The 27,348-nt window shown below is 50.3% G+C and overlaps 1 protein-coding gene across 1 annotated transcript; it reads right to left on the minus strand.

Annotated features, from left to right (window-relative positions):
- Positions 1-210: 210 nt before the first annotated feature.
- CDA (cytidine deaminase) lies at positions 211-24,884 on the minus strand. The gene is made up of 4 exons (XM_019982265.2): positions 24,516-24,884; positions 12,550-12,661; positions 7,565-7,622; positions 211-4,308 (listed from the first exon to the last, which is right to left on the minus strand). Exons 1-4 carry the CDS (start codon positions 24,667-24,669, stop codon positions 4,192-4,194), a joined length of 441 nt encoding a protein of 146 aa, XP_019837824.1. The 5' UTR covers positions 24,670-24,884; the 3' UTR covers positions 211-4,191.
- Between the last annotated feature and the right edge of the window lie 2,464 nt (positions 24,885-27,348).

Here is a 27,348-nt window from a genome sequence, read left to right on the forward strand (position 1 = left end):
TTCCCTCCTCCCTGCCAAAAGGAAATCCTAAAGAATCTTGTAGTTTACATAAGCAGTTAGCAGCAGCTGGCAAGAGCAGCAGAGACATACATGCTTCTATTTATGTCCATGGGAATCTGGGACTTAGCTTTAGGGTCCTAAAACACACAGACAGCCTTAAACAATAGAACACGTGCTGCTCGGAAATCACAGCCCTCAGAACAGCAGGACTGCAAAATGAAAGTGCTTTTATTTAAAACAAACATCCCAGCCTCTCTGCAGCCAAATGAGTGTCGTTCTTCCAAGGGGACATTGTTCGAACAATTTCTGGAATCCTTCTTTGCAAAGTGCCTTCCCCAGTCTGTTCCCATGAAGTGGTAAAGAACCTGCCTGCCGATGCAGGAGATGTAAGAGATGTGGGTTTGCTCCCTGGGTCAGGAAGATCTGCTGAAGGAGGGCATGGCAACCCACCCCAGTATTCTTGCCTGGAGAATCCCACGGACAGAGGAGCCTGATGGGCTACAGTCCATGGGGTTGCAAAGAGTCAGACACGACTGAAGCGACTTAGCATGCACGCACAGAACACTAGGCTCAGTCCTCCAGTCTTCATTCTTTGCCCCTCCTTCTATCCCACTCCTTAACTGGCTGACCTTTCTTGTGCCCCGGCTGAAATATCTCCTCCTTAGGGTTGGGTTGCCCTGCCCATTCTCAGGCTAGCTCCATTCCCCCTGCGACTTGTCCCCAGAGCACTTACTTCCCCTTGGGTGGCCCTTGTCATGATGGACAGAATCATTTATTTTTTAAAGATTTTTTAAAATGTGGACCATTTTTTAAAGATTTTTTAAAAATGTGGACCGTTTTTTAAAGTATTTTTTGAATTTGTTACAATATTGTATTTTTTTTATGGTTTGGTTTTTTTGGCTGCAAGGCATGTGGGAATCTCAGCTCCCCGACCAAGGACTGACCTTGCACCCCTTACATTGGAAGGTAAAGCCTTAACCACTGAATCACCAGGAAAGTCCCTAGAATCATTTAGATCAGGGATCTCATGCCTAATGATCTGAGGTGAAACTGATGTAATAACAGAAATAAGTGCAGTGCGTGCGTGCTCAGTTGTATCTGACCCCGTGAACTGTAGCCCACCAAGCTCCTCTGTCCATGAGATTTTCCAGGCAAGAATACTGGAGTGGGTTGCCACTTTCTACTCCAGGGGATCTTCTCGACCCAGGGATTGAACCGAATCTCTTGCGTCTCCTGGCAATGGCAGGCAGTTTCTTGACCACTGCGCCATCTGGGAACTCCCGACAGAAATACAGTGCACAGTGAATGTGGTGGGCGTGGCCCACCCCCAAACCACTCCTACCCCCTGGTCTAGGGAAGAACTGTCTCCCACTGAACTGGTCCCTGGTGCCCGAAAGGTTGGGAACCGCTGACTTAGATGTCTTTCCCACAGGTAGTCAGAACCCCGTGAGGACAGCGATTTTATCTGTCTTTACTGCTGCAACCCCAGGGTGTGGCCCCAGCCCTCCAACCCAGTAGGAACTCAATTAAAAAATTATTAAAAGAGTGTAAAAGCCTGTTTGCAAAAATCACGTCCACTCACAAAGGACCCAGATTTGTCACCCTTCATAAGAGGAACAGCTGGCATGTATCAAGAGCTTACTGAGGGCCCAGCACTGGGCTCTCAATAAGGCATTCTTTCCTTTGATCCATAGACAATGCTGTTCCCTGGGAGCTGTCACCGCTGATTTACAGATGAGGAAATTGAGACTCAGAGTAATGAAATCACATGGTTAGGAGGCTGTTTAACTCCTACCATCTTTTTGTTGTTGCTGTTAAATGAAAAAGAAATATGTTGGGAATTTTAAAAATCTAGATATGTAGTAAGGAAAATAACCCACTACTCTAAATTTCCATTGATCAGAATTTTAACTGATGTTAATGTCTTGGCCCGTTTTCTTCCTGCTTCCTCTATTTTCTTTCTTCACTTCTCCTGGTTGAGAACATTCAGAAGAGTGTGCTGAAGTTCTCGGCAACCATTTCTAGAGAAAGGCAGAATGTTGGAAATATTACTTTTCTGTCTCTCACGATGGCAGCGGGTAAGTCTGGGTGGGTAATGGAAAAGCCAGTCTTACCAGACAGTAGGGCTTCCTAGGTGGCGCTAGTGGTAAAGAACTAGCTTGCCAACATAGGCAGGTGTAAGAGACACGGGTTCGATCCCTGGATTGGGAAGATCCCCTGGAGGTGGGCATGGCAACCCACTCCAGTATTCTTGCCTGGAGAATCCCATGGACAGAGGAGCCTGGTGGGCTACAGTCCATGGGGTCACGAAGAGTCAGACACGATGGAAATGACTTAGCACGCATGCACCAGTAGTCCCTGCAGATGCTCTGATCTCAAAAGAAAGGACTCCCAGGGAAGGGGTGAAACAGGAAACCCATGCTGTATTCTTATCCCAGTGACAAAGGCTGGCCCCAAGGCCAGTTCCTCCAGGGAGGACACCCAGAGCTGCCAGCCCCCTTTACAGAGCCAGCCCAGCTCCTTCCCTTTTCAGTCCTCACCTTCCTAAGTGCACCAACGAAACAGACTCCCTCTGCGACCCTCTTCACTCCCCAGAAGGCAGCGTGCTGCCCCCCTGCACTTGCTACCAGCCTGGATCACAGTGTGTATTTCTGAGCGTGAGTCCTATTTACACCTCTCTCCCTATCAGATTGCAAATTCCTCAAAGGCAGAGACTGTTTCTTATACATCTTTCTCTGCAGTATTTGGCATATAGAAAAGACTCAGTAAATAAAAGCAGCCAGACATCAGCTGCGGGAAAAGTAGAAAAAGACACTCAAGAGTCAGACCTGGTTCAGATTCCAGGTCTGCTACATCATAGCACATGGCAAAGAGCAGGCACTGTTTCTAGATCCTGGGGGTGAAGGAAAGAAAACAACAGTCTCAAAGGCCCTTGCTGAATCATCTAACTTCGGATAAAACAAAACAGAACTTTAGGTCCCACCCTGATGCTCCAGGCCAGTTTTATCTATCTGGGACTTATCATCCCCTGTCCAGAAACCTTCCACCCCGTACACCTGCCCAGAAGACTTATCACCCCCTGCCCAACTACAAATGCCACTCAACTAAAGAATACCCAAAACATCCCGCCTGATTAACGTTTCCCTTATCGCTTCCACAAACCTCCCTATACATATGGAGCCTCCCTGATCCCTCTTAGGGCTCAGCCTGGTCGACTGTCACCCCTTCTTGCCTGAATAAAGGTAACCTACTTCCGTTGAGGTCATCTTTCCTTTTCTGCCTCAGCCCGAACTATACCTTACAAGGGGGAAGTGATGGGACCTGGATTTTGGTTTAAACTTTGCTGTGGTCCTAAAGCAAGTTACTCAACCTCTCTGAGACCCAGGGCCCCCAGCTGTAAGAAGGGGGAGATAGCTACTTTACTGAGTACTTTAAATACAAAATAATCCAGGTAAAAACACTGGACACACAGTAGGTCCTCAGAGAGATGTCTGCTCTCCCATCTAGACAAACAGCCCCCTCCGTCCCCTTTATACTTGGGGGGTGACAGCATGCAGGGCCCAGGTCTGACTTAGCCCAGAACAGATTCTAGAAATGGCCGTTTGCAGTAAGACCCAGTCCAGCGGCCCCTCATCGGAAGAAGGCACAGAGACCTAAAGACTCAGCTCTCCACACCAGCTACACAGATCCAAGGTGCCTGATTCTTTTCCTGGCAGAGAGAGTCCAGGTCTTTCTATTTAATATAAAGACTGCCCCTCCTGAGAGCTCCAGCAAGGACAGAGATGGAGCTAAAAGCCTCTCTGGAATGTTTTGTGATGTTTATCATTAGAAAAGTCACCCAGAGCAGGACAGAACCTTGGGAAGGCAGATGGTGAAGCAGTCCAGACTAGGTTGGAATTTGAAAGAGGGCCCATGGGAAGGAGAGAGAAGGCCGGGGTGCCCTGAGTTCTGGGGAGGACAAGAGGGGTTGCAAGGAGGGGCTGGAATGGAAACGCTGTATCACTTCAGGAGAAACCTGGTGCTCCAGTGTTAATTGCAAAAACAGTCTCCTCCCAGTGCCTGGGGGGTTGGGCCTGTTTGGCAGATGTCCCCCGGTTTGTGAGAATGTCTTCATGAAGTCCTCCAGGTGGTCGTCCCCTTTAGCCTGTGTAGGAATGCAGGGGCTCCGGGGCAGAGGGTGCTCTCCATCCCTCACTGGATCTTCTGCAGGTCCTCGGGCCCAAAAGATTCAGGCAGCAGTTCCCGGACTGTCCTGACAACATACGTGCCGTCCAGCTTGGTCATGTAGACAGCCCAGTCGGTGCCAAACTGGAAAAGAGGCAAAGCCAGCGTGAGGGAGGCAGTGTGGCTGAGGGGAGGGCTGCCCTGGTTTGAGTCTGGCCTGGGTTGAGTGCCTCTTACTGTCTAATGTGCCTCTCTGTGCCTCGGTTTTCTCACCTGTAAAATGGGAATGATAATAATCATACCTGGTTGATAGGGCCTGAGGGCGGAGCCAGTGAAAGATGGCATGAGCAGTTAGCACAGTGCTTGGCACATTGCTAAGGGGCAGTAAACGCTCTGTTCCGTGATGAGGACTCATCAATCCTTTGGCCACCTGATATGAAGAACTGACTCATTGGAAAAGACCCTGAAGCTGGGAAAGGCTGAAGGCAAACGGTGAAGTGGGTGGCAGAGGATGAAATGGCTAGATAGCATCACCAACTCAATGGACATGAGTTTGAGCAAACTCTGGGAGATACTGAAGGACAGGGAAGCCTGGCGTGCTGCAGTCCATGGGGGTCACAAAAAGTCCGATGCAACTTAGCAACTGAACAACAATGGGGCTTTATAAGAACAATATCTAACCCCTGGGGCCAGATCCCCTCCTGTTGTGACAAAGGACAACTCATATCTTCCTCCCTTGGGGCCTCTCGATAACTTCTGAGAACCTGGAGAGATTGCGTGCCTGTCACACACTGTACAATGAACAGCAGGATTGCATCATCTGCGCTTTGAGGCAGGTGGATATTATTCCCATTTTACGGATAAGAAAACTGAGGCTTTGCAGAGAAACATGGGGCAGATGATGAAACTCTTTGGGTTTCACTGTCTTGATCTGTGAAATGGCTTTAGAGACAAAAGACTTATCAGGCAGGAAGATAGGTGTCCTGGGTGGAGAGTTAGGTCAGCAGTGTAATGGAGCATAGCCTGGGGAGTTGGAGTCAACAGCCTGAGGCTCTACCTGGCCAGATGGAGAGTACTGGAGGCAGTGGGTGGGAGGGGCCCGCACGCAGTGCCTGGCATGTAGTAAATGCCCAGTGGAAGCCATCTGTACTGACAGCTAGGGCTCCTAGTGACCGCCAGCTCTGCAGCCTGCTCTTGATGCTTCGGCCTAAACTACCACGTTATTATCGGGCACAGTCCGTCTTTTTAAAGCTAATGTTTTAAGGAAGGAAATTTCTCTGCTTGGCGGGCTCTGCCTGAGGGTGTGGGTGAAAGTTGAGTGGAGGCGAGTTTAAGTGCCAGGCCTCCAGCCCCCAAGCTTCAGCTCTTATTATTTGCATTTTGGTTTCCGTTTTGCTTCTCTCTCCTTCAGCTTTTCCATTTGCCATCTCTCATTTGCCAACATCTGATCTGCGTGGAGAAAACAGCCTTGAGCAATTAGACGGAGGCAGGGCCTGGGGAGTCAGGGAGCTGGCATCCTGATGTGCTTGCTGCCTGTGGCCTGGGACACGCCGTGGTACTGGGCGGCCATTTGCGCCCCTCTAACCAGGGGTGAATGAAGTCCCTAATGTGAATTCAGAGCCTTCCCAGTGGCATTTTTCATCTAGATTTGGGAAATGAGTCCTGCTAACTGTGCCTGATTTGCAGGCCTGGCGAGCAGCAGGAGGATGAGGATGTCTGTGTGTTCTAGAGATGCCAGTAACCCCCAAGACTCAACAGCAAAACTGAACCCCCCCACCCGCCTCCCACCAAATTCCAGCAACTCCAAAGCGAAGCCCCCATGGAACAAGCCACTCCGATTCTGCACAGCGTCATGTTATCTCTACTGTGGCCAAAAATAATGTGTCCCTTTTGTAGGACCGTGAAGGCAGGGAGGGGGCCTTTACGAGGGGAGTGTGGGCTTTGCTGTCGGCCGGAACGGCTATAGTGAGTGCCAGCTTGCCACTGACTGGCGGGCTGTGTGTCCTTCTGCAGGTCACTTGCTTCTCTGACAAACGGCCCACACTTCCCTCCAGGCGGGGCGAGGGGATTAAATGAGATGCTGTATTTAGAGGGGTCGAGGATGTCTCATCAGAGCTCAAGGCCTGGGGACCCTTCAAGTTGGTGGCTTTAGCCTTTGGGGGCTCTGGCCGGCACAGGCCCCTTTGAGAGTCCATCAGAGCTATTGACATCCCTCTTCCTCAAATGTACATGTGCATATCAAAAACCTCATTGAGCCCAGATTCAGAAGAAAGGATCGAATTCAGCCCCTTGGTTTTTAGAATTGAAGAAACTGAAGGCTTCCAACCAAGATCTTTGTAAAAAGTACATCAGATCCTTTGAGTCTCTTCTTTTTAAAAATAGCCACTGAATTCCCTTTATTCTTTTCTTCCCCCAACTTGTGTTTTAATATCACAAAATATACATAAGGTTTATCATTTTGACCATTTTTAAGTGTACGATTCAGTTCCCTTTATTCCTGGAGTGAAATATACCCTCTATCCAAGGACTACTAGACCCTGTGTGATGCGCCCCTGACCGCGTTTCTATCTTTACCCGTCACCACCCCTCAAGCCCTGCCCGGTGTTCTAGCCTCTTTGGCTTTCAAACTGCTCATGCAACTCACCAAGCGTGTGGGCATTAAACTTGCTGCTTCCTCCACCTGCAAATCTCGAGATCTTGGTCTGTCTCATCTTTTCTCCTTATTTATATCTCTGATCAAATGTTATCTTCAAAGAGACTCCCTTCCCGGCCATCTAAAAGCAGGGGTTGGCAAACTGTTTCCCATAAAGGGCCAGATAGTAAATAGTTTATGCTTTGCGGGCCATTAGGTCCGTGTTGTAACTCTTCTCTCTCCCCTGGTAGGACCCAAGCAGCCAGAGGGAACGTGTGAATTGGTGTGTGGGACAACAACAAGCAGAAGTCTGGATTTGCCTGCGGGCTGTTGTTTGCTGACCTTTGACTCTGACCTAGAGTCAGCTCCACCTTCTGTCGCTCTCAACTCCTTTCTTCTGCATTTTTTTTTCTCTGTAGCCCTCTTCACTCTCAGCAACTCTAACTGTTGATTTATTTTGCTCCTTATTTGTCTGTCTTCTACACTAGACTATAATGCCTGTGAGGCTTGGCCTGTCTTTTCACCACTGTCTCGCCAGAGCAGGGTAAATGCCTAGCCCAGAACAGACACTCACTCAGGAAGTATTTGCTGAATGAAAGAATAATTTCCAGTGATTCATGCAAGCTTGGGAAGGCCTTAGGAGTCAGCCAACCCAGCTAATAGGACAGTCACTGTGTCTCTTCACTTGGCCTGGCTTGGCTCCCAGGGCCTGGAAGAGCAGGGAAGAGGAGGGGAGATCCATTCCAGAAAGAAAGGGAAGTTGCTTACCTCTCTCATGACCTGTCTGCAAGCCCCACAGGGTGAGATAAAATCATCTTGCAAGTCACTGGGGAAGCAGAGAAACAAAAACATGGATCAGTCTCTGGAAACTTGAGAATGATTGCTTAAATTCAGGAGTCCTGCCTGCCTGCAGATTAAGTCAAATCCCTCAAGGCAGTTCCTGGTTCACAGATGAGCCTGTCCTAGAGGGTGAGAAGAAGTGGACAGAACTTTCCACACTCACAAGAGGCAAGACCATGGCTAGGACTATTCTTTTCATTGGTGTGTTCAAAGAATGTTTAGTGAACACTTACTATCACCCACAACCCAGGGACACAAAGGTTAAAGCGAATTTGTCTCTGGCCTTCAGCCTAGTGGGTGACAAGGAAAACTAGATGAGTTATCATTTCAAACAACATACAGTAAGAACACATGGTAAGCAGGACATGATCCTTGACTAGGGAGGGAGAGAGAGTATTTCATGGAGGAGGTAGCATTGACCTGGTCCTTGGAGGAAGCGTAGAGTTCATAAGTCATCAATAGTGAGCACCTGATCTGCTCCAATCTCTGGACCAGGCACTTATAGACATTGTCTCATTTAATTCTCAGTATAACCTGAGCATCCAGATGACCATTTATCATCAAGGACACAGGTTCACTAAGATGAAGTAACAGAGAGCTATTCTGAAGCTCCGGGTTTTTCTCTGTTGCAGACAAGGGATATAGTACGTGCAAAGGTCCTGAGGCATAAAAGAATAAGACACCTGTGAGTCCTTGAGAAAACTGGGTACCCTGCATCTGAGAAAGTTGGAGAAGAGAAGCTTACAGCCAAGGGGTTGTCTCTGAGGATGAAGGCACCCGCAGGCAGCCCTCCAGGTCTGAGCAGGACAAAGGATGGTGTTTAAAGAAAGAGGAAACTGTAAGAACCTCCAAGCTTGATAAAGCGTCAGAGGTTAAGCCAGTGGTCACCATCATCTTTGCGCTTCTAAGACCCACAGTTCTCTGATGTCTCTGGAAGATCACAGGATTTAAAATTCAGTTCTTGATCAGTTCCTCCTTTTGTTAATTACATGTGATTTTGACCAAGTCATTTTAACCCGTGCAAGGATCATTTCTTTGCCTATAAAATGTGGGGAATAAGGTCATCCACACTGTAGAAATGCTAGGATAAAATGAACTAAGACGTGCAAAGAACTTCCTAAGTTTTAGAATGCAATACACACATTATTACTGCCTATACTAGTCACTGGGCATTATTCCTTTAGATAGATAAGGATATCTGTCATAATGTTTGTACCTTGTCATATACAGTTTTATTATACACGATGTGCTTTATGTGGTATAATATTATATAATTAACCTATTTTGTATTAACAATAATTATCACATTATTTAATAGATGCCTAGAATGTGCCAGACACCCTCCAAAGCATCTTACAGTGTTTCTCTCATGTTAATTGACAAACAGTTATTTACTGAGCACCTACTATACACCAGGCACTGTCTGTGCCGGGGATAGAGCCGTGAGCAAAGCAGGTGGAATTCACTGCACTCGGGAGTTTTTGACTAATCAGGTGAACCAGATAACCGGCAAACCATCAGCCTATCAGCCAACCACGTATCAATTACAGCTAGAGACAGATGCTGTGAATTGAATAAAGCAGCTGAGGGGAGAGAGAGTGGAGGGCTGCTGCTTTATTTAACCTTCATGACAACTCCCTTTTACCTCTGGAGGTCCAGTTAAAGAAAGCACCTGCTCATGGAAACGTGGGTCCTCACTGAGCACACTCACACTCCTAGCTATAGAGGGACCGCTTGGGGACCTGAGAGGGTGGGGACCGCTGCCCAGGATGCACACTGAGCCGGATGAACCCTTCTGGTTACCAAGCGGCTGATGTTGCAGCCAGAGCCTCTCGTTAGCTCTTTGGAGGATGTGCTTGGGTTTTTTTGGCTGCACCGTACAGCATTCGGGATCTTCCCCCGACCAGGGATCGAGCCCGTGCCCCCTGCATTAGAAGCACAGAATATTAACCACTGGACTGCCAGGGAAGTCCTGGACTCTGTTATTCTGTATTTATTTATTTTTGGCCGTGCTGGGTCTTTGTTGCTGCATGGGCTTTTCTCTAGTTGTGGGGTGGGTTTCTCACTGCGAGGCTTCTCTCGTGGAGCGCAGGCTCTAGGGCGCCTGGGCTTCAGTAGCTGCGGCTCCCAGGCTCTAGAACACACACTCAATAGTTTTGACGCATGTGCTCTGGGATCAGGGATCAAACCCGTGTCTCTTGCGTTGGCAAGCAGATTCTTTACCACTGAGTCACAGAGAAGTCCACCAAGTTTTTTTTTTGTTTTTTTTTTTAGTTAATTACTTTGGCTGTGCAGGGTCTTAGCTGTGGCATATGGGATCTAGTTCCCTGAAAGAAAGTGAGAGTGAAGTCGCTCAGTCGTGTCCGACTCTGCGACCCCATGGACTATAGTCTGTAACCAGGCTCCTCCGCCCATGGGATTTTCCAGGCAAGAACACTGGAGTGGGTTGCCATTTCCTTCTCCAGGAGATCTTCCCAACCCAGGGATTGAACCCGGGTCTCCCGCGTTGTAGGCAGACGCTTTACGTCTGAGCCACCAGGGAAGTTCCCTTACCAGGGATCAAATCCAGGCCCCCTGCATTGGGAGCACAGAGTCTTAGTTACTAGACAACCAGGGAAGTCTCTGTTTTTTATTTCATTGCACGCATGTTGGCTGAGAGCTTGCTCTGTGCTAGGTAAGCCTGGGAGGGAGCAACAAAGACCTGTCCGAGAGTCCCGGCCTGCAGGACCTTGAAGTCTCAAAGGGAGATCAAATCTGTGTGTAAATGTCACAGCTACAGGCAGACAGTGGTTAGGCGCAGGGGAGAGGTGGGACTAGAAGCACCCCAGAAGGTGCTGGGCACACAGGGACCTTCCTTCCTCTCATCCCCCCCTCTCCCTTTCCTTTAGCCTCTGCCTCCCCTGCCTCGTGCTGGGTATTGACAGTTTCCTGTGCTTTGTGCTGACCTTGGGCACACAATGAGGCCAGCTCATCAGACCTGACGCGCTGGAAACCTATCGACTTTGATGATGACAGCGGGGACCCCAGGGGGGAAAGCTCATCTCCTCGTTAGCCACATCCCCCCTGAGCTGCACACATTGCATTTTACAGATCTCGAGGGGGCTCTCTGAGATGATGCACGCCCATCAGCACTAACAAGAGAGCTGGCACTTCCCATTCACTCTCTAAATCCACACTCTCAATTTAACAAATCATTAGAGCAGTAATGACTGCTTTTCTGGCTTGGGGATGCCAGTGCAGGCTGAGCACCCAGAGAGGAGCGGTTGGGCGCTGGAAAAAATGTAGTTTTTGTTTAAACAAGGACATTTACTAATCATCACAAACAAAACCCAGTCATGTTGAAGAGTAGACAATGACCAAGAGAAAAAGTCTTTCAACTGGAACATTCTGAACAGAGCAGGGCCACCTAGCCATTCTCCTTTTGTTGACTTTGGCCTCCTTTTCCCCAGAATATCATTATTTTCTTGGATCAGCTTTGAAATTGAGTTATCCCCTCCACCTCTTTTTTCTCCCCTGAAGTGTAATTCACATCCTGATCTCTGCTCATCTGCACAGAATGTTCCCAGGGCGGCCTCATTTATTCCTCCCAAAGCCGGAGGGAAGCCAGGACAGACCTTGGTCCCACGGAGAGCTCTCAGAAGCTGAGGCCCTCCTCCAGAAGCGCATCCTTGGCTCTAGTTACTCAGGGGAAAAAACCTTCAATAAAGTGGATCACCTCAGGGGCGAGACCAAGCTCCTTTGAGGATCTTATCAAAGAAATGGAGGCTGGTTTCTGTCATGCAGATCCCATCATCCTTGTTCCTGGTCCTCATATTTCTGCCAGAAAAGGCCTGCATCTCCCCGACAACGAAGACATCATTTACTCCTAGTCCACGACCCATACACCCAGATGTCTCTAAAGACCAACACCAGGTCAGCCCTGCAGTCTCTTTCTGGGTAGATTCAACATTTCCTACCTATTTTCCCTGTGCTGTTATCTTGCTAACAGAACTCTCTCTCAAAGACAATGCAACAGTACACACAAGAGTAATTTATCATTAAATCAGAAGTGTAATGGGGTCTGAATTAATAAAACAGCCCATTCATATCACTTGAATCCTGAAGCCACTGAGTCTGGGTCCGTGGCCAGAACTCAAAGAATTCCCTTTGAGGGCACACGTGGGAACTTGGATATTTATGTTTGGGGCATGTAGAGAGAGCTGATAAGTGCTCTTGTTCAGCCAGAACTCGGGCTGGAATCTGATCAGTTTAAACCATAACCTGGGTTGCCTGGCTGTCACCCCACCAGCCTGTCCTTTTATCCTGGTTCTTGCACCTAGGGGTGACTGATGCCAAGCAAAGGTGCCAGCTTGGACAGTGAAGACAGGATCCCCGGATTGGCTCAAGGAGAGCAGGGAAGAGGGTTTCATTTCCTGTCACAGCACAGCAAAGTGGAATGAGCTCTGGAGTCGGACTCTAGAGATCTATCTGTCCCAGCTTTGCCACTAATTCCTAGGAAAGCTGCTCATCCTCTCTGGGTCTCAGTTTCTTCAACTGTAAAATGGGTACAGTGGCCAGGAAGTCTAATCAGGTGACTTTTAGGTCCCTCTCACTTTAGGTTTCTTAGTGGCCTTTCTATTGTATCTTGTAGGGATGCTATTGTACTTGGCACTACTATCAGAACAAGAACACACCTCCCTTTGTCTTAGAGTTGTCCTGACTGTTTATCTGCTCTTTAGGCTTACCAAGGGCAGAGTCTGTTTCTTATTTATCTTCTACTTTTAGCCCTCAGCCCAGCGCCTAGAGTGCCTGGCACATAGGAAGTTCAGAATAAACACCACAGGTGAATGAATGAATGAGTGAGTAACAGGTGTGCGGTGGACGCTGGCTGGACAGATGAACGAGTATTGCTATGACTGGCCTTTCTCACTCACCTGGCAATAGCGATTGCCCTGAACTCTTTGTACCCTTCCGAGATGGCCTTCTGGATGGCAGTTCGTTCAGCACAGACGCTCAGCGGGTAGCAGGCATTCTCTATGTTGCACCCTGAGAAGAGAGGAGAGTCCAGTTGTGTTACCAGCAAAACCACTTCCTGTTGCATGTGTTGAGTAAGAAGCTTGCCCCATTCCAGAGCTGGGAGGGACCCGCTACTCAGAACAAGGTAGGGGAAGGAGAGGGCAATTTGACCAGAAGCACTGGGAGGCTTGTGACTCACTGGTGTGGTGGCTTTGCCCAGGGAATTCCCACTCTCGTCACTTCCCCAGTGCTGGCATCTTGAAGCAGAACCTGGGAGCAGGCGCAGCCTCACAGGGCTGATGACCCCACCCTCATTTTCCCAGCAGAGGTCAGGGCCAAGGGAGATGCTGAAGCTTAAGAAGGTGAGCAGAGCCCCCGCCTGGGTCTCAGAGACGGAAACCACAGCCTGGGACATGGTGGCGATGCTGATTCAAAGATCGGGCCTGGGTCAAATTCTTGATGTGGATACCAGCTGTCAGGGTTCTCTGTGAGTTGATTTGCAAAACAGAAGTGTCAAAAGCAACAAAATAAGAAACAAAAAGCTCCCAGGCTTTGCAAAGGGTGACTGTGATTATACAAGCCTTAAGGCCATCCATTTCCTCCAGTGAAAGGTGGGCTGCCAAGGTGGCACAGTCCGGAGTAAGGGAGTCTTCCCCGGTGGCCCTCTGTGGAGTGTCCCTGGGGATAAATGGGCAAGGGCTCTTCCCAGGAGACAAAACACTGGCATAGCCAGAGTGGCTGACCAGCAGACTTGCCCTTTGCAGGCAGGTGAGGCCATGAACCGATGGCCACAGGAGCTGGACTCTCCCAGGACCATCAGGGTGTGATAGACAGTACGTCACTCTTCACAGCTTGCCCTTCTCCCTGAGGCAGGATATTCATTGTTCCCCAGTATTCATTTTCTCCTTCTTCCTTTAAGTAATACAGGTCATTTTCAATCCAATATGGCTGACCCCATGGCTGCTCAGAGACTACATTTCCCAGCCTCCCTTCCAGCATTTCACCTAATAGGATGTGGCACAAAGTGAGGTAGGAAACTCCGGATCTCATCTTTTGTAAAGAGACTTGCCTCGTCCTCTCTTCTCTCCTGCAGAGACTGGGGCGGGGTGGGACAGCTTTGACCATGTGCTTTATGCTCATGAGGATGGAACAGCAACAAAACAGAAGGAACTTGGAAACCTGGTCAACTCGTGGAGCAGGGTCAAGTTGCCTGCTTGCCCTGGTGCGTGTGTGCCCAGTTGCTTCAGTCGTGTCCGACTCTTTGTGACCCCACGGACTGTAGCCTGCCAGGCTCCTCTGTCCGTGGGGATTCTCCAGGCAAGAGTACTGGAGCGGGTTGCCATGCCTTCTTCCAGGGGGATTGTCCAGACCTAGAGATCGAATCCACATCTCCTGTCTCCTGCACTGGCTGGTGGGTTCTTTACTACTAGTGCCACCTGGGAAACTCTAAGTTGCCCGGGACCAGCTGCCTGCTCTGAATCATTATGGGAGAGAAAAAGAATTCGAGTCTCTGCATCTTGGGATCTTTTGGTTAGAGTAACTTAATCTATATCCAACTAAAACAGAGATTTGCAGTAAAAATAAGATGTAGCTTTGACAAAAAGAACAAAACGAAACTAGGTGGCCTTGGCTCAGCAGTTGGGAATGGGACTTCCCTTGTAGCTCAGTTGGTAAAGAATCTGCCTGTAATGCAGAAAGCCCGGGCTCGATCCCTGGGTTAGGAAGATCCCTTGGAGAAGGAAATGGTGACCCACTCCAGTATTCTTCTCTGGAGCATCCCATGGACAGAGGAGCCTGCCAGGCTAAGTCCATGGGGTCACAAGAGTCGGACATGACTTAGCAACTAAATCAATGTGAAAGAAAACAAAGATATGGCAAGAAGGAAATCTGATGGCCCTTGATACTCCTGGCAGATTATTTGCTAAAGCCCCAACCTGGAATAAACTGGAAGGCAAACTATATTACTGACTCAGAGGATTTTCTACCTGGCAACGGGAGACACCCTGTGGCAAAGATCTGGTTAAGGCTGTCATTTCCACCTAGCCATTGTTTCGGGAGCTTCAAGGTAGCCACCGTTCAAAAGAGGCAGCAGGGTAGGGCTGGGCAGGGAAACCAGTCAGTAAAACAGGGGAGTTGGCAGGCTGAAGAACTGTTGCACAGAAAGGATTCTTTGGGTGTGACAGAATTGGGTAGCCAATGAAGCCAAAGGTCTGGCCTATAAAAGCCTGCAATTGTTCCATCCCTAGAAAATACAGCGCCCCCAGACCCTACCATCAGAAGTAAGCTCAGAGAGCTGTGTGCCCTCCAGGAGGGTATTCTCTTGGACACTCACTTTGGCTGTATGGCCGAGGATGATAAATGGTCAAGGAAGAAGCCCCCAGAGGGCAAAGCCAGCAGCCTCAGTGGACAAGGGGGTTACCCCCAGGGCAGAAAAGGGAGGCAAGGTGGACTCCAGCGCACCAGAGTCTTCACACTTCTTGCCCCACAGACTTGGTAACTGCATGGACTGGTGGTCCACGGGTGTTCCATTTGCCTAATGGGAGATTTGATGACGGTTAGTCTTTCCTACTCCACATTGCGTGGTGCCCGAGCGGGAATGAAGTGAGGGGCAGATGACTACTTTTTAGTTTTCAGGCCCCTGGATGATCAGGGCCACATCTCAACCTGAGAAGGGGGACTGTGCACCACCAAGGGATCCTGCTGCTAGGGCTGGATGCAGCGGCTGGGTGAACTTTGGGTTGTCACCCACAGAAGTTGTAAGTGGGTCCAATGTGTGTGAAGAAAGAAGTACACAGATACTCACAGGCCACAGGGGGTTTTATGGCAAAGACTTAATTGTTCTCAGTGTTCACACTTCCAGTAGAACCCACTGAAGTTTAGGGATTTCTCTCTGGCAGTCCATTGGTTAAGATTCGGCACTTCCAATGCAGAGGGGATGGGTTCAATCCCTGGCTGGGAAACTAAGATCCCACAGGCCAGGAGGTGTGGCCAAAAAAAAAAAAAAAAAAAAATCCACTGGAGTTTAGCTGGGCACGTCCCTACCTAGCTAGAAACTGCTTTCCCAGCCTCCCAGGAAGCTTCGTAGAGTCCTATAGGTTTAGCCAATGGGATGTGAGTGCAAGTGTTGGATGAAACCTGACCCACATTGGATCAATCAGAGCAGAGCAACTGACCCACACTGGGCCAATCAGAGCTGAGCACCTGACCTACCCTGGGCCAATCAGACTATCCCTCTGTGAGGGAATTTAAGTTGTTCTCTAACATTGTGAGTTGGGCCTGGGTCCTGGTGGCGGGCTAGTTTCTGTTCTTTACAGAGAAGACCAATAGGACACGGTGAAAGGAGAATCAACTCAGATGAGAGACGGTGGCAAGAGTCTGGCCTTCTGCTACCGGTTGCCCCTGAAGTACAGAAACACTCCAGCTCTGCCACCGTTTAGTTATAGGAACCGACGTACCCTCCTTTTGCCTAAAACAGTTTGCATGCCTTTGTATCATTTGTAGCCCCACGGGAATCAATTAATACAGTTGGGACACAGGACAGCCAGCAGTCAGGCAGTTGTAACCCTGAAAGGAGTGGTTGATGTTTATGGACTGCCTGCTTTGGCAAAGCACGTGTTCATATTCACATGTGAGTTACTGCAGCCTGGAAAGCGGGCGCCTGAATGCTCAGCCCCTCTGCTAGGTCAGTGAATAAATGAACGAGTCTTTCTTGCTTCCTACCTAGTCTCCCCAGCCAGGTTTCTGATCCCTGTTGGAAATGACTTCCTTTAAACATATCCTTGCCTGCTCGCACCTGCCTGCCCCTCCCACCTTTGCTGACCTGTGACCTTGTTTAAGCACCAACTCACCTTAAAACACAGCCTCACTGAAATGCCACAAAGAAAAAGAACCGCTCCTTGTGTCTGTCAGGCCGGGACGAGAGTCGGCTCCCTTGTGTTTGACTTTTGCTGCTCCCAGGAGCAGAAGAATTGCTCCCCACTCCACTTCGGTCTAGCAACCCTCCCAGCCCCTGCCTTGTCCCTGACTCAGGAACACTCTTCCCATTAGACATGATTCACATAAATATTGGGTTTTGCTGAGGTGCTCTTAAAGCAAATTGTCAGACTTCCAGAGGTCCAGACTCTGAAGACAATTGCCTGTGTCTGCTTTTGAAGTTCAGAATGACCTCTTATAGAGAACTCTTCCTTTTCTGTGTGTGAAAACGTTAACAATCCAGTAAAGGAGATGGAGAGAGTGTTTTAGAAGGGAGCGTGCTCACATACCCTACTGTTCAAATAGAATTTTGTAGAAAGAGTCCGTGGGTTCTGTTCTGCCTTGGGACCCTTTGCCCTCTGGCTCTGAGAATTTGGGAAAGGGACTGAACCTCCTTGAATGTCTCATTTTCAGTTTGTAAAACGAAAACGACAGCACCTTCCTCTCAGGCCTCTAGTGGGAATGAGTTGAGTTCACGCAAGTAAAGCAATGAGCATAAGCTCTGCTGCTGCTGCTGCTGCTGCTGAGTCGCGTCAGTCGTGTCCGACTCTGCGCGACCCCACAGACGGCAGCCCACCAGGCTCCCCCGCCCCTGGGATCCTCCAGGCAAGAACACTGGAGTGGGGTGCCATTTCCTTCTCCAGTGCATGAAAGTGAAAAGTGAAAGTGAAGTCGCTCAGTCGTGTCCGACTCCTAGCGACCCCGTGGACTGCAGCCCACCAGGCTCCCCCATCCATGGGATTTGCCAGGCAAGAGGACTGCTTCTCTGGAGCACAAGCCCTGGCACAGACTAAATGTCCAGCAGCTGGAGCTGCTATTCCTAATCGCCTGAATGGCAAGGCTTTGGTGGTGGTGGGACTGAGTTTCTGCTGCTTCTACTCAAGGTGTGACAGTTACCCTGTCTCTGCCCTTCAGGCCACTTTGAAATCCTTTCCATGATTACAGAAAGTCCCTCATCATCTGGTGCCAACCTGCGTACCTCTTGGACTTCATCTCCTTTTGCTTCCAAGTATACACCTGCTACAGGAGCTTTGCACTGGCTGTTCTAACTGCCCGGGACTCTCTTCCCCGCTCTAAGCACATGGCTCACTCTACCTAGGTCTCTGCTTAAATGTCACCTCCTCAGAGAAGCCTTCCCTGATTATCTAAAATTTCTTCCTCCCTCTACCACCTCCAACTCTCTCAATCCATTCCTCCTGCTTTAACACTTAACACTTTCCTGAAACGTCTCTATTCTCTAATTTCCCCATTACTCCCCAGGTATAAGTTCTTGAGGGCAGGGACTTGGTCTGTATAATGCATTACTATATGATCAGGGCCTGGAACAGTCACTGGGCCCAGAGCCGAAAACAGTGATGCTCAGTTACTTATTATCAAAGGGCTGGATTTTTGCACTTTGATGCTAAGTCTCTGAGGTGCGAAGGAAGAAGTGTATTTGAGGCCTCTAGCAAGTTCAAGTGTAATTTCCCAGTCTTGCTTTAAAAAACAGAAAGAGGAGGAAGGGAGGAAGGAAATCCTTGGCCGTGAACTGTAATCCTCAAGGCCAGACAATATTGTTTTGCTTCCCTGAGCCCAAAGAACAAAAACATCATCTATCCAGGCAAACCAACTCCATTTCTGGTGTTCGCCTCACTGACTCAAACATACAGGAGAGACGGCCTGGGATGGTGCCAAGCTAGGGATCCATAATTAGAAAAGATTGTGCCAAAAATAATACTATAAAGATAGTGCTATTACTACTAATTGCTTTCTTTTAATCTTTTCTTTTATTGCTTTCCTTTGGGCTTCCCTGGTGGCTCAGCTGGTGAAGAATCCGCTTGCAATGAGGGGGACCTGGGTTCGATCCCTGGGTTAGGAAGATCCCCTGGAGAAGGGAAAGGCTACCCACTCCAGTATTTGGCCTGGAGAAAGCCATAGACTGTGTAGTCCATGGGGTTGCAAAGAGTCGGACATGACTGAGAGACTTTCAATTTCACTTTATCTGCCAGGCACTCCATGGAATTTTTAACAGTTCTGTAGGGCAAATGCTATTATAACCCCATTTTACAGAAGGTAAAAGCTGAGACTAGGGGCAGGAAGGCAACTCATGTCCTGGCCTGACAGACACACAGAGTGTTCTTTTTCCTTGTGGCATTTCAGTGAGGCTGTGTTCTGAGGTGTTTTGGTACTTAAGGTAGAGCTGGGGTTGGATACATCAAGACAACAGCAGGGAAAGGAATTCACAAGGAGGTGACTGGGACCAGTCCCCCAGAGAAGTGAGCACTGTCCCCTGAATCTGCATCTGCTCTGCCTTCTGAGGGATCTTCAGATTAGAGCAGGGCTTCCCACATTCAAGCAAGTGGGCATCTCCTGGAGGGCTTCTTAAAAGATTTCTGAGGGACTTCCCTGGAGGTCTGGCGGCTAAGACTCTGTGCTCCCAATCCAGGGACCCGGGTTCAATCCCTGGTCAGGGAACTAGATCCCACATGTCGGGAGGAAGAGCAAAGATTCCACGAGCTGCAACTAAGACCCTGCACAGCCAAACAAATAAACTTTTTTTTTTTTAATTAAAAAAAAAACAACAACAAGATTTCTGAGTCCTACCCCTTGAGCTTCTGCTTTAGCAGTTCTGGATCAGAGCCCATGAACGGAAACTTCTAACAAATTCCCAGGAGGTGTCAGAGGCTGTGGGTCTGGGCCACGCGTGAGAACCACTGCACCAGACAGATGTCACAGCCATGTGTTTGAACACTCCCCTCTCTCCATGTTCCTGCCTCCCTGCCCGCTGCAAATGCAACTCGGCAGTTTCACTAATGAATTCTATCCTAACTCAACCAGAGAGCTGAGGGGTGTTAGCAAAGCCTGTCTTTGTGATAAGCTGCTTTTGAGTGACAGTGGAGAGGACCAGTGGATGAGGCTGGGATGGGAACGGGTGGGCAGGGCTATACAGAGAGAAAGCTGGTTAGGGAACCTGGAGGCCTGCGGTATAAAGCATAAAGAGTGGTCCTGAGGTAGAAAGGGAGCCCCCGGGAGGGAATCCGGAGGGCAGGGACTGGATGGGGGAAGATAGATGAAGGATCGGGTTTAAAGGTTAAGTCAAAACAAGCTGCATTCAGCAGTTAACCAGAATGTCCTTAAGTTTTGTTTTTTTTTTAAATATGGTTTTTCCCTCCCAAATTAATTACAGCTGATCCAGTAAAGTGACTCCATGACCTCCCCCCTCCATCCATGGCAATGAAACATATAGAGTGCTACAATCGTTCTGAGAGGAGGAAAGGGAGGGGCAGACCATCATTCCAAGAGCTTGAGCTGAAGAAGAGGAAGTCCCCCATCTGTGGGTGGTGCCCACAGGGTGGTCCTCCGTGAGTCTCCCCCAGCCCCTCCCACCTGGGCGGCCCTGGCTGGCCCCACCTCCACCCTCTTGGGTCCCATCCTAACTCTTCTCTGGGTCCTTGCTGCCCCAGTCCCCCAGCAGCTCTCTCTCCCCCACAAGCACCTCCTCTCCTCTCCCCACGGCAACGAGAGAAGGTAATTGTTGGAGTTATTAATTACCATCCTGGTGGCCCAGCTGCAAGGGGCACAAGGCCCTGGCCAGGGTCAGGGATAACAGAGGAAATAAAGCCATTATGAAGAGATCATGACGGCAAGCCTATCAGACTTGCTTTTGAGTTGGCCGAGACACCAGCTGCCCCTGAGGGTGGTAACTCCACGGAGGGCTAGTCTTTTGTGAGGCTGGAGAAAGTCACAGAACTGGGCCGACGCATCCCGCTATGAGCTATAAACTCACAGCGTCTGAGTTCAGCTGTGCCCTGTCTTCTCAGTTCAGTTGCTCAGTCCTGTCTGACTCTCCGTGACCCCATGGACGGCAGCACACTGGGCTTCCCTGTCCACCACCAACTCCCAGAGCTTGCTCAAACCCATGTCCAATGAGTCGCTGATGCCATCCAACCATCTCATCCTCTGTTGTCCCCTTCTCCTCCTGCCTTCAGTCTTTCCCAGCATCAGTGTCTTTTCCAAAGAGTCAGCTCCTCACATCAGGTGGCCAAAGTATTGGAGCTTAGTGTCTGTGTCCTAATCATCTCTGATTCACCCCCTGATGCCCTACCAGGTTTCCTCTGGTTGTTCAAGGTCCCCTTCTCTCCAAGCCTGGCCTTCCTGCTGTCTGCTCTCCCTTTCCTTCTAAGTAAGGAGACCCAGGGGTTCTGGTGAATGCCCTCCATCGGTCCCCTCTCCTCAGCACAATTCTCTCTGCCCTCTTCTGCACATCCATGCTGCAGTGAGGGGCAGCAGAAGGAGCAAGGAATTTGGAAACAGATGAAACTGATCCTCAGTTATCCCATTTGTAAATGTGCATTTGGCTCTTGGTTAGGTCTGCTTGTTACCTCCACACTCCTTCTGGTAGTAACAGATCACTCTCTCTGCATCGAGGCGGAGCCTGTGTATGAATCCACTGGCCCCATCATACTATTCCATTGTGCCAACAGTGATTGGCCCAGGGATGTGCATGTGACTGGAGAGGGACCAATCAGAGCCCTTCCTTGGAATTTTTCCATCTTGAGCTAGTGGGAAAGAATTCTTCCCTCTCTGCTTTTAAGGCTGGAAGAATGTAAACTAGGGATGCCTGAGCTCATGTTCCCGATGCCTGGAGAAAGCCCACCTTTAGATAAGAGGAAGGAACCGGCATCCAGGATAAGGAAGAGCATGGTGGCGCTTGAGTTCCTGGATCCAGCTGTCCCTGAGGCAGGATCTACTTTTGCCCATTACAGTGCTGGTTGGTTTCTGGTGTCTGCAACTTGAAGTGCTCTAATGCATGTGGCACCCACTGTCTCCTCTCATGTGGTGGCTATGAAATCGCAAAAGATCTTTCATAGACGTGTTTGTGTGTGAGTGTGTGTGTGTGCTCAGTCACTCAGTTGGGTCTGACTCTTTGCGACCCCATGGACTGTAGCCCACCAGGCTCCTCTGTCCATGGGATTTTCCAGGCAAGAATACTGGAGTAGGTTGCCATTTCCTCCTCTAGGGATCTTCCTGATGCAGGGATAGAACCCACTTCTCCTTTATCTCCTGCACCGGCAGGCAGATCCTTTACCCCTAAGCCACCTGGGAAGCCCCATAGAACTGCTGCTGCTGCTGCTGCTAAGTCGCTTCAGTCGTGTCCGACTCTGTGCGACCCCATAGACGGCAGCCCACCAGGCTCCGCTGTCCCTGGGATTCTCCAGGCAAGAACACTGGAGTGGGTTGCCATTTCCTTCTCCAATGCAGGGAAGTGAAAAGTGAAAGTGAAGTCACTCAGTCGTGTCCGACTCCTAGCGACCCCATGGACTGCAGCCTACCAGGCTCCCCCGATCATGGGATTTTCCAGGCAAGAGTACTGGAGTGGGGTGCCATTGCCTTCTCCGATAGAAGTGCTTAGAGAAGGCTTAATCCATTGTAGTTATTAATATGACTGTTGGTCCCTGCCCACGATGTCCCAGCACCATCCAACTCTGTCTCATCCTTCCCCTGGTCTCCCTGGCTAGAAACCCTAGAATGATATTCTTTCCTTTCATTCTCATATGGCCCACCCTAGGTCCAATCCATGTGTCCCATACAACCCTCCCAGATAATTCCTTCCTCTTCACCCCACTTGCCAGTGACCTAGGCCAAACCACTCTCTCATACATTCAACGAACCTGAACTATAGGCCAGGCAACATGTAGTCAGCAAGCAAGACATGCATCACCCCCTTGACACTCTTCCCTCTGCCCCCGTCCTCCCTGAGCACCTGTCAGACGCACTGTCCTCAAACCCCCTTTCATGTTACTTTTCTTGGCTCCCTACTTTCTACCTCATCAAATCTCAGTGTCTCCACTCGGCCTTCAAAAGTCCTCCACAATCTGCCTCTAAGCCATCACCATCATGCCATTAATGGGAGTGGTAGAAGCAGTCACTAGTGGTGACAGTCCTATCGTGGGCCAGAAACTGTGTGCTAAGCACTGTTGCCCCTTTAAAGGCATGAGCTCATGGAAAGCTTCACCCCCAGGGTGAAATCCGACATCTTTCATGACTGAGGCGGCAGGGGCACCGCCCACCAGGGAGGACTGCTGGGCCAGGAACACCAGCTCTGCTCACAGCCATCCTGAAAGGCAGGCCCTGTGATCCTCCGTTTACAGATGTGTAAGCTGAGACCCAGGAGGGTTAGCCTGGTGTCACACACAGCCAAGAAATAGCTGTGCGGTGCAAACTCAGGAGACTCTAACTCCTCCAGGGCCTGTACCCATCCCATAATGCCTCCACAAATGCCCACTGCACGACCCTTTTCCTGGTGACATCAGGTCCTTCCCTGCCATTTAAACAGGCCCCACCTCTGCTCACTTCATCTGTTCTCTCCTACAGTCGTTGGCTGAGGCTCCCACTTGCAGCCATGGCCTGTACAAGAGGAGTGGAGACCTCCGTGGGGGCAGGGACCGTCATTTCTGCTCCCAGCAGCATCTCCAGCACTTGATACATTATCTAGCACATAATTGGTGTTTGGCAAACATGTGTTGAATGAATAGATCAATGCAAGGATGCGGAGGGCCCCTCTCTGTACACCATCCATAGGAGATATGGAGGTGCTGGACGAATCAATAGCGGATTGCATGTTCAAGGCCCTGAGCCTGTGGGTTGCAGTGTTGTTTGAGGTAGTGGTTAATGTTTAATGCTCATCTGAGCCACTGGGCCAGGCCTGAATTTCCACATGATACTCAGAGATTTTTGTATCCCCCACAGGAAAGCAAATTTGGGAGTCAGGGAAACTCTAAGTTCCAATCTCAAAAGGCAAGGGATGAGATGAACATCAAGGACAGCCCAGAAGGGCCACCATAGAGGGGGAGGTGTGGGACTCCAGCCAGGCTCCCAGCTGAACAGTGGTGGGGGCAAGGGCCTCACATTTGAGCCCGGGGTGCTTGGGGTGGGTGTGAGCTACCAATGAGATTACACATGTAAGCCTCTGGTCCTTCAGATGGCTGCCGCCAGGTGGAAGGGGGATTCTGGGCGGCAGCACTGGGCAGGCTAGGGATTCGCATCTATCGTCTGGACCAGTTCTCATCTGCGTGGGGCAGCAGTGGGAATGCGGGGGGAGGGGCAATTGGCATTTCCGCGTACCGGCCACCTCCACGCCCTGTTCCCCACTGTCATTAAAGGGGATGTCCCTAAGCTTAGCAAAAACAAGTCTGAATTATTGTTCAAGTGAGCTTTTCTATGAAGCCAGCAAACCAAAGAAAAGTCGCTTCGGAACAGATGTGTGCCGGCTCAGATTCCTGTCTCTCTCTCCGCAGGAGGGCACTCAATACTGGCCACCTGAAACCCACCTGGCTCCTTTTCTGCAAGGCCCGCGCTCGACTAAGGAGTCAGCCCTGGATTACTCGATCTCACGCCCAGCCAGCCCCCTGGGTGGTGGGTGACAGGAAGAAAGCAGGGTTTGGGGCGCCCTTGCCCTGGTCACTGAAACCCGTGAGACCTCGAGCAAGCCATGTCACCTCTCTGGACCTTCTTCACTACAAAAAATGGGTGTAACTCCTAGGTTGATGGGTGGGGGGTGGGGGCGGTGAGGACTTGCACTTGTAGCCTTGAAGTCTTTGCAGGGTGCCAGACACAGAGGCGGGGCTCAGGAAGTGTTAACCCTCTCCCTCCCGGCTCCAGCGGGAGCTGCCCGAGGCTCTGCATTTGTGGCCTCCCCTTCCCCACTTCCTTCCCCATCTCGCCTCCGCTTCCCAGGCCCCCCAGGAATGGAAAGCCATGGGGCTTGAGCAGTATATTCATCCCGGCCGTCTGGAACGGCAGGCAGGGCCGGGGGGTGTGGCGGCCCTGCCCAGCGGAGAGGGGAGACGGAGCACCCCTGTTGCCCGTCCGCGTCCTCCTCTGACTTTCCGCCCAGGCTGCCGCGGAGGGGACCCCCAGGCGCCGCCCTTACCCGAGAAGATCCTGCCGTCCCCGGTGAGAAGAGCGGCCCCCACGGGGAAGCGGCTGTAGGGGCAGTAGGCGGACTTCTTGGCCTCTTGGCAGGACAGCAGCAACCGCTGGACGTGCTGGGGCTCCAGGGCGAGGCTGGGACGCTCCTGGGCCATGTCGATCCACCGGGGCCGGCGGAGAAGCGGAACGCGAGCTCGCAGCCGGTGTGGGCTGGGCCCCACCGCGACGGCAGCTCCTCCCCCGGGGTGTGTCCTTGCCGGGAGGCGGCCAGGTGCGCGCCCCTGGGGGTGCTGGGCAGGGCGGGTGAGGGAGAGGGCTGGGGACAGAAGGTGTGTGTGTGTGTGCTCGTCCCAGCGTGGATGCCCAGGGTCCACGGGTGCTTTATGCGCTCCCGTGGGGACCACTCCCACTGCTGGCACGCTCTGATGAGTCAGAGGGTCGGGACGGATGCCACTGTGTCGGATGTGACTGTGGACACGGTGGCTTCAGGGAAGAGGCCGTGGAGTGGTCAGCTTGTGGTCTGGGAAATCCAAGCTCCAAGTGTTGACCACCCTGTTTGTTGAATGACTCCTTCAGTGAGGGGTGTGGTGAGACTGAAAGGGCAGGGCTGGGGCAGCCCCACTGGCTTCCTGAGTCAGGGAGTGTGAGGCGCAGCCAGAAGACCAAGTTGCTGCTTTATTTACACTCATCCTCCTTCCAATTCCTCTTTGTCCCAACCCAGAAAGTAAAAAGATCTCAGCTGGAGAGAATCTCTGAGCTCATCTACTTAGGATGCCTCACTTTGTTATTGTTGGCAGAATAGACATTGGGCTGTTGGTAAAAGAAGTGAGTTTGCATCCTGGCTCCACCACTTCCCATTTGTACCACCATTGGCAGTGACTTGACCTCTCTGAATTGGTTTCCTCATCTGTACGGTGAGGCTAGTGATCATCTCTTTCCTCCATTCTGGGATTATAGGAGAGCTCACACTTTGGAGTTGAGTTGAATTCCAGTTCTGCCATTAATTAGCTGTATGACCTTGAGAAATTAACGCCACCTCTCTAAGTCTCAGTTTTCTCTTCTGTAAAGTGGGTGCACTAACAGAATCTTGTAGAGTTGTAATGAGGATTGAATGAGATATGATGTGTTATGGTGAGCATGGCTGGAGGATCCCATGAGGTCATGATGTGAACACCCATGCACACTGGGTTTCTATCCTTAAGTGATTTGATCAGGATGACACAGGAGGGGCAGAATACAGCTGGGGCATCCAGAGGCATCCACATGTCCCCAGACCCCCAGCAAACAGGAGTGAATCTGCGTCTTCTCTCAGCTTAGATGGGTGGTGTGGGGAAGAGGAAAAGGAAAGGGGAGGAGAGGGGGGAAATGAGGCAGCAGCTTCAGGCTCCACCTGCTGACATCTCTGGTTCTGTGGCCCAGCATCTCTGTGTCCTGGGCCTGGGGTGCTCAGCCTCATGAAATCACAGGACCCCCGGCCACAGAGATTCCTCTCCCCCACCCTCCCTCCCTTTCTTCTGATCCCCCACCCCCTTTCCACACATCCACCTTTGTATCTAGAGTGGCTTCTAGATCTGAGGCAGGGCTGGCCCAGAGAAAAGAACAGGTGGGCTCCTGTGCCTCCCCTATTCCTGTGCAGCCAAGGTACCCCAAGGCCCTGCCCTCAAGGCTCGAGGGGAGAAAGCAAAGGCTGTTCTGGGACCATGTGTGCCCACTTGACGCGGGAATAATCCTAAAGCTTTTGGTGGCCAAGTAGAATCCCAACTGGGAAAAAGAGTTATGTGCCCTACTGGCCTGCCAGGCCTGTCAGAGACCTCACTGAGCAGTCCTGTTCCTGTCCCCTGCCCTGTCTTAACTCATCCCAGCTCAGCTTGAGTGGCCCTACCCAAGCCAGGGGCTGGACTCCTAGGCTCCACAGTTCCAAGAGAACATGAATGACCTCCAGGCTACTTATGGCTCTTGGAGCCTTCCAAGCTCATTACCTACCCATGGTCATAAACGGAGACAGTGACCATTGCATACCCAGCTGTGTGGAGCTTGAGAGTCAACAGCGGTTCTAGAATTCCTTATAGAAGGGGAGAGTAGAACTGGAAATTTGCTTAGAGTTAAGTTCTAAATCAACAATATATATTTTTGACTGTGCCACGTGGGTTGCAGGATCTTTGCTTCCCAACCAGAGATCGAACCCAGGGCCCTGGCAGTGAAAATGCTGAGTCCTAACCACTGTACTTGGAAGAAAAGCTATGAACAAACTAGACAGCATATTAAAAAGTAAAGATATTACTTTGCCAACAAAGGTCTATCTAGTCAAAGCTATGGTTTTGCCAGTAGTCATGTATGGATGTGAGAGTCGGACCATAAAGAAAGCTGAGCGCCGAAGAATTGATGCTTTTGAACTGTGGTGTTGGAGAAGACTCTTGAGAGTCCCTTGGACTGCAAGGAGATCCAACCAGTCCATCCTAAAGGAAATCAGTCCTGAATATTCATTGGCAGGACTGATGCTGAAGCTGAAACTCCAATGCTTTGGCCACTTGGTGCAAAGAGCTGACTCATTTGAAAAGACCCTGATGCTGGGAAAGACTGAAGGCAGGAGGAGAAGGGGACGACAGAGGATAAGATGTCTGGATGGCATCACTGACTCAATGGACATGAGTTTCGGTAAACTCTGGGAGTTGGTGATGGACAGGGAGGCCTGGCGGGCTGCAGTCCATGGGGTCTTAAAGAGTTGGACACGACTGAGTGACTAAACAACAACAAGGCCATACTGGAGTAGGGTGGACTCCTAATCCCAAATGACTGGCTTTCTTTTTTTCAAATTGTATTTATTTATTTATTTT

The sequence above is a fragment of the Bos indicus genome, chromosome 2 (genome assembly GCF_029378745.1).
Source record: "Bos indicus isolate NIAB-ARS_2022 breed Sahiwal x Tharparkar chromosome 2, NIAB-ARS_B.indTharparkar_mat_pri_1.0, whole genome shotgun sequence".
NCBI classification, from domain to species: Eukaryota; Metazoa; Chordata; class Mammalia; order Artiodactyla; family Bovidae; genus Bos; species Bos indicus.

What these genes read in the sequence shown, in the direction of transcription:
- CDA (XM_019982265.2), bottom strand. Translation starts at nt 24,669, where the DNA reads ATGGCCCAGGAGCGTCCCAGCCTCGCCCTGGAGCCCCAGCACGTCCAG. An exon ending in GGACGGCAGGATCTTCTCGG is followed by an intron (nt 12,662 to 24,515) that starts GTAAGGGCGGCG and finishes CTCTCTTCTCAG; the next exon opens with GGTGCAACATAGAGAATGCC. An exon ending in GCAGACAGGTCATGAGAGAG is followed by an intron (nt 4,309 to 7,564) that starts GTAAGCAACTTC and finishes CCTCTTTTCCAG; the next exon opens with TTTGGCACCGACTGGGCTGT.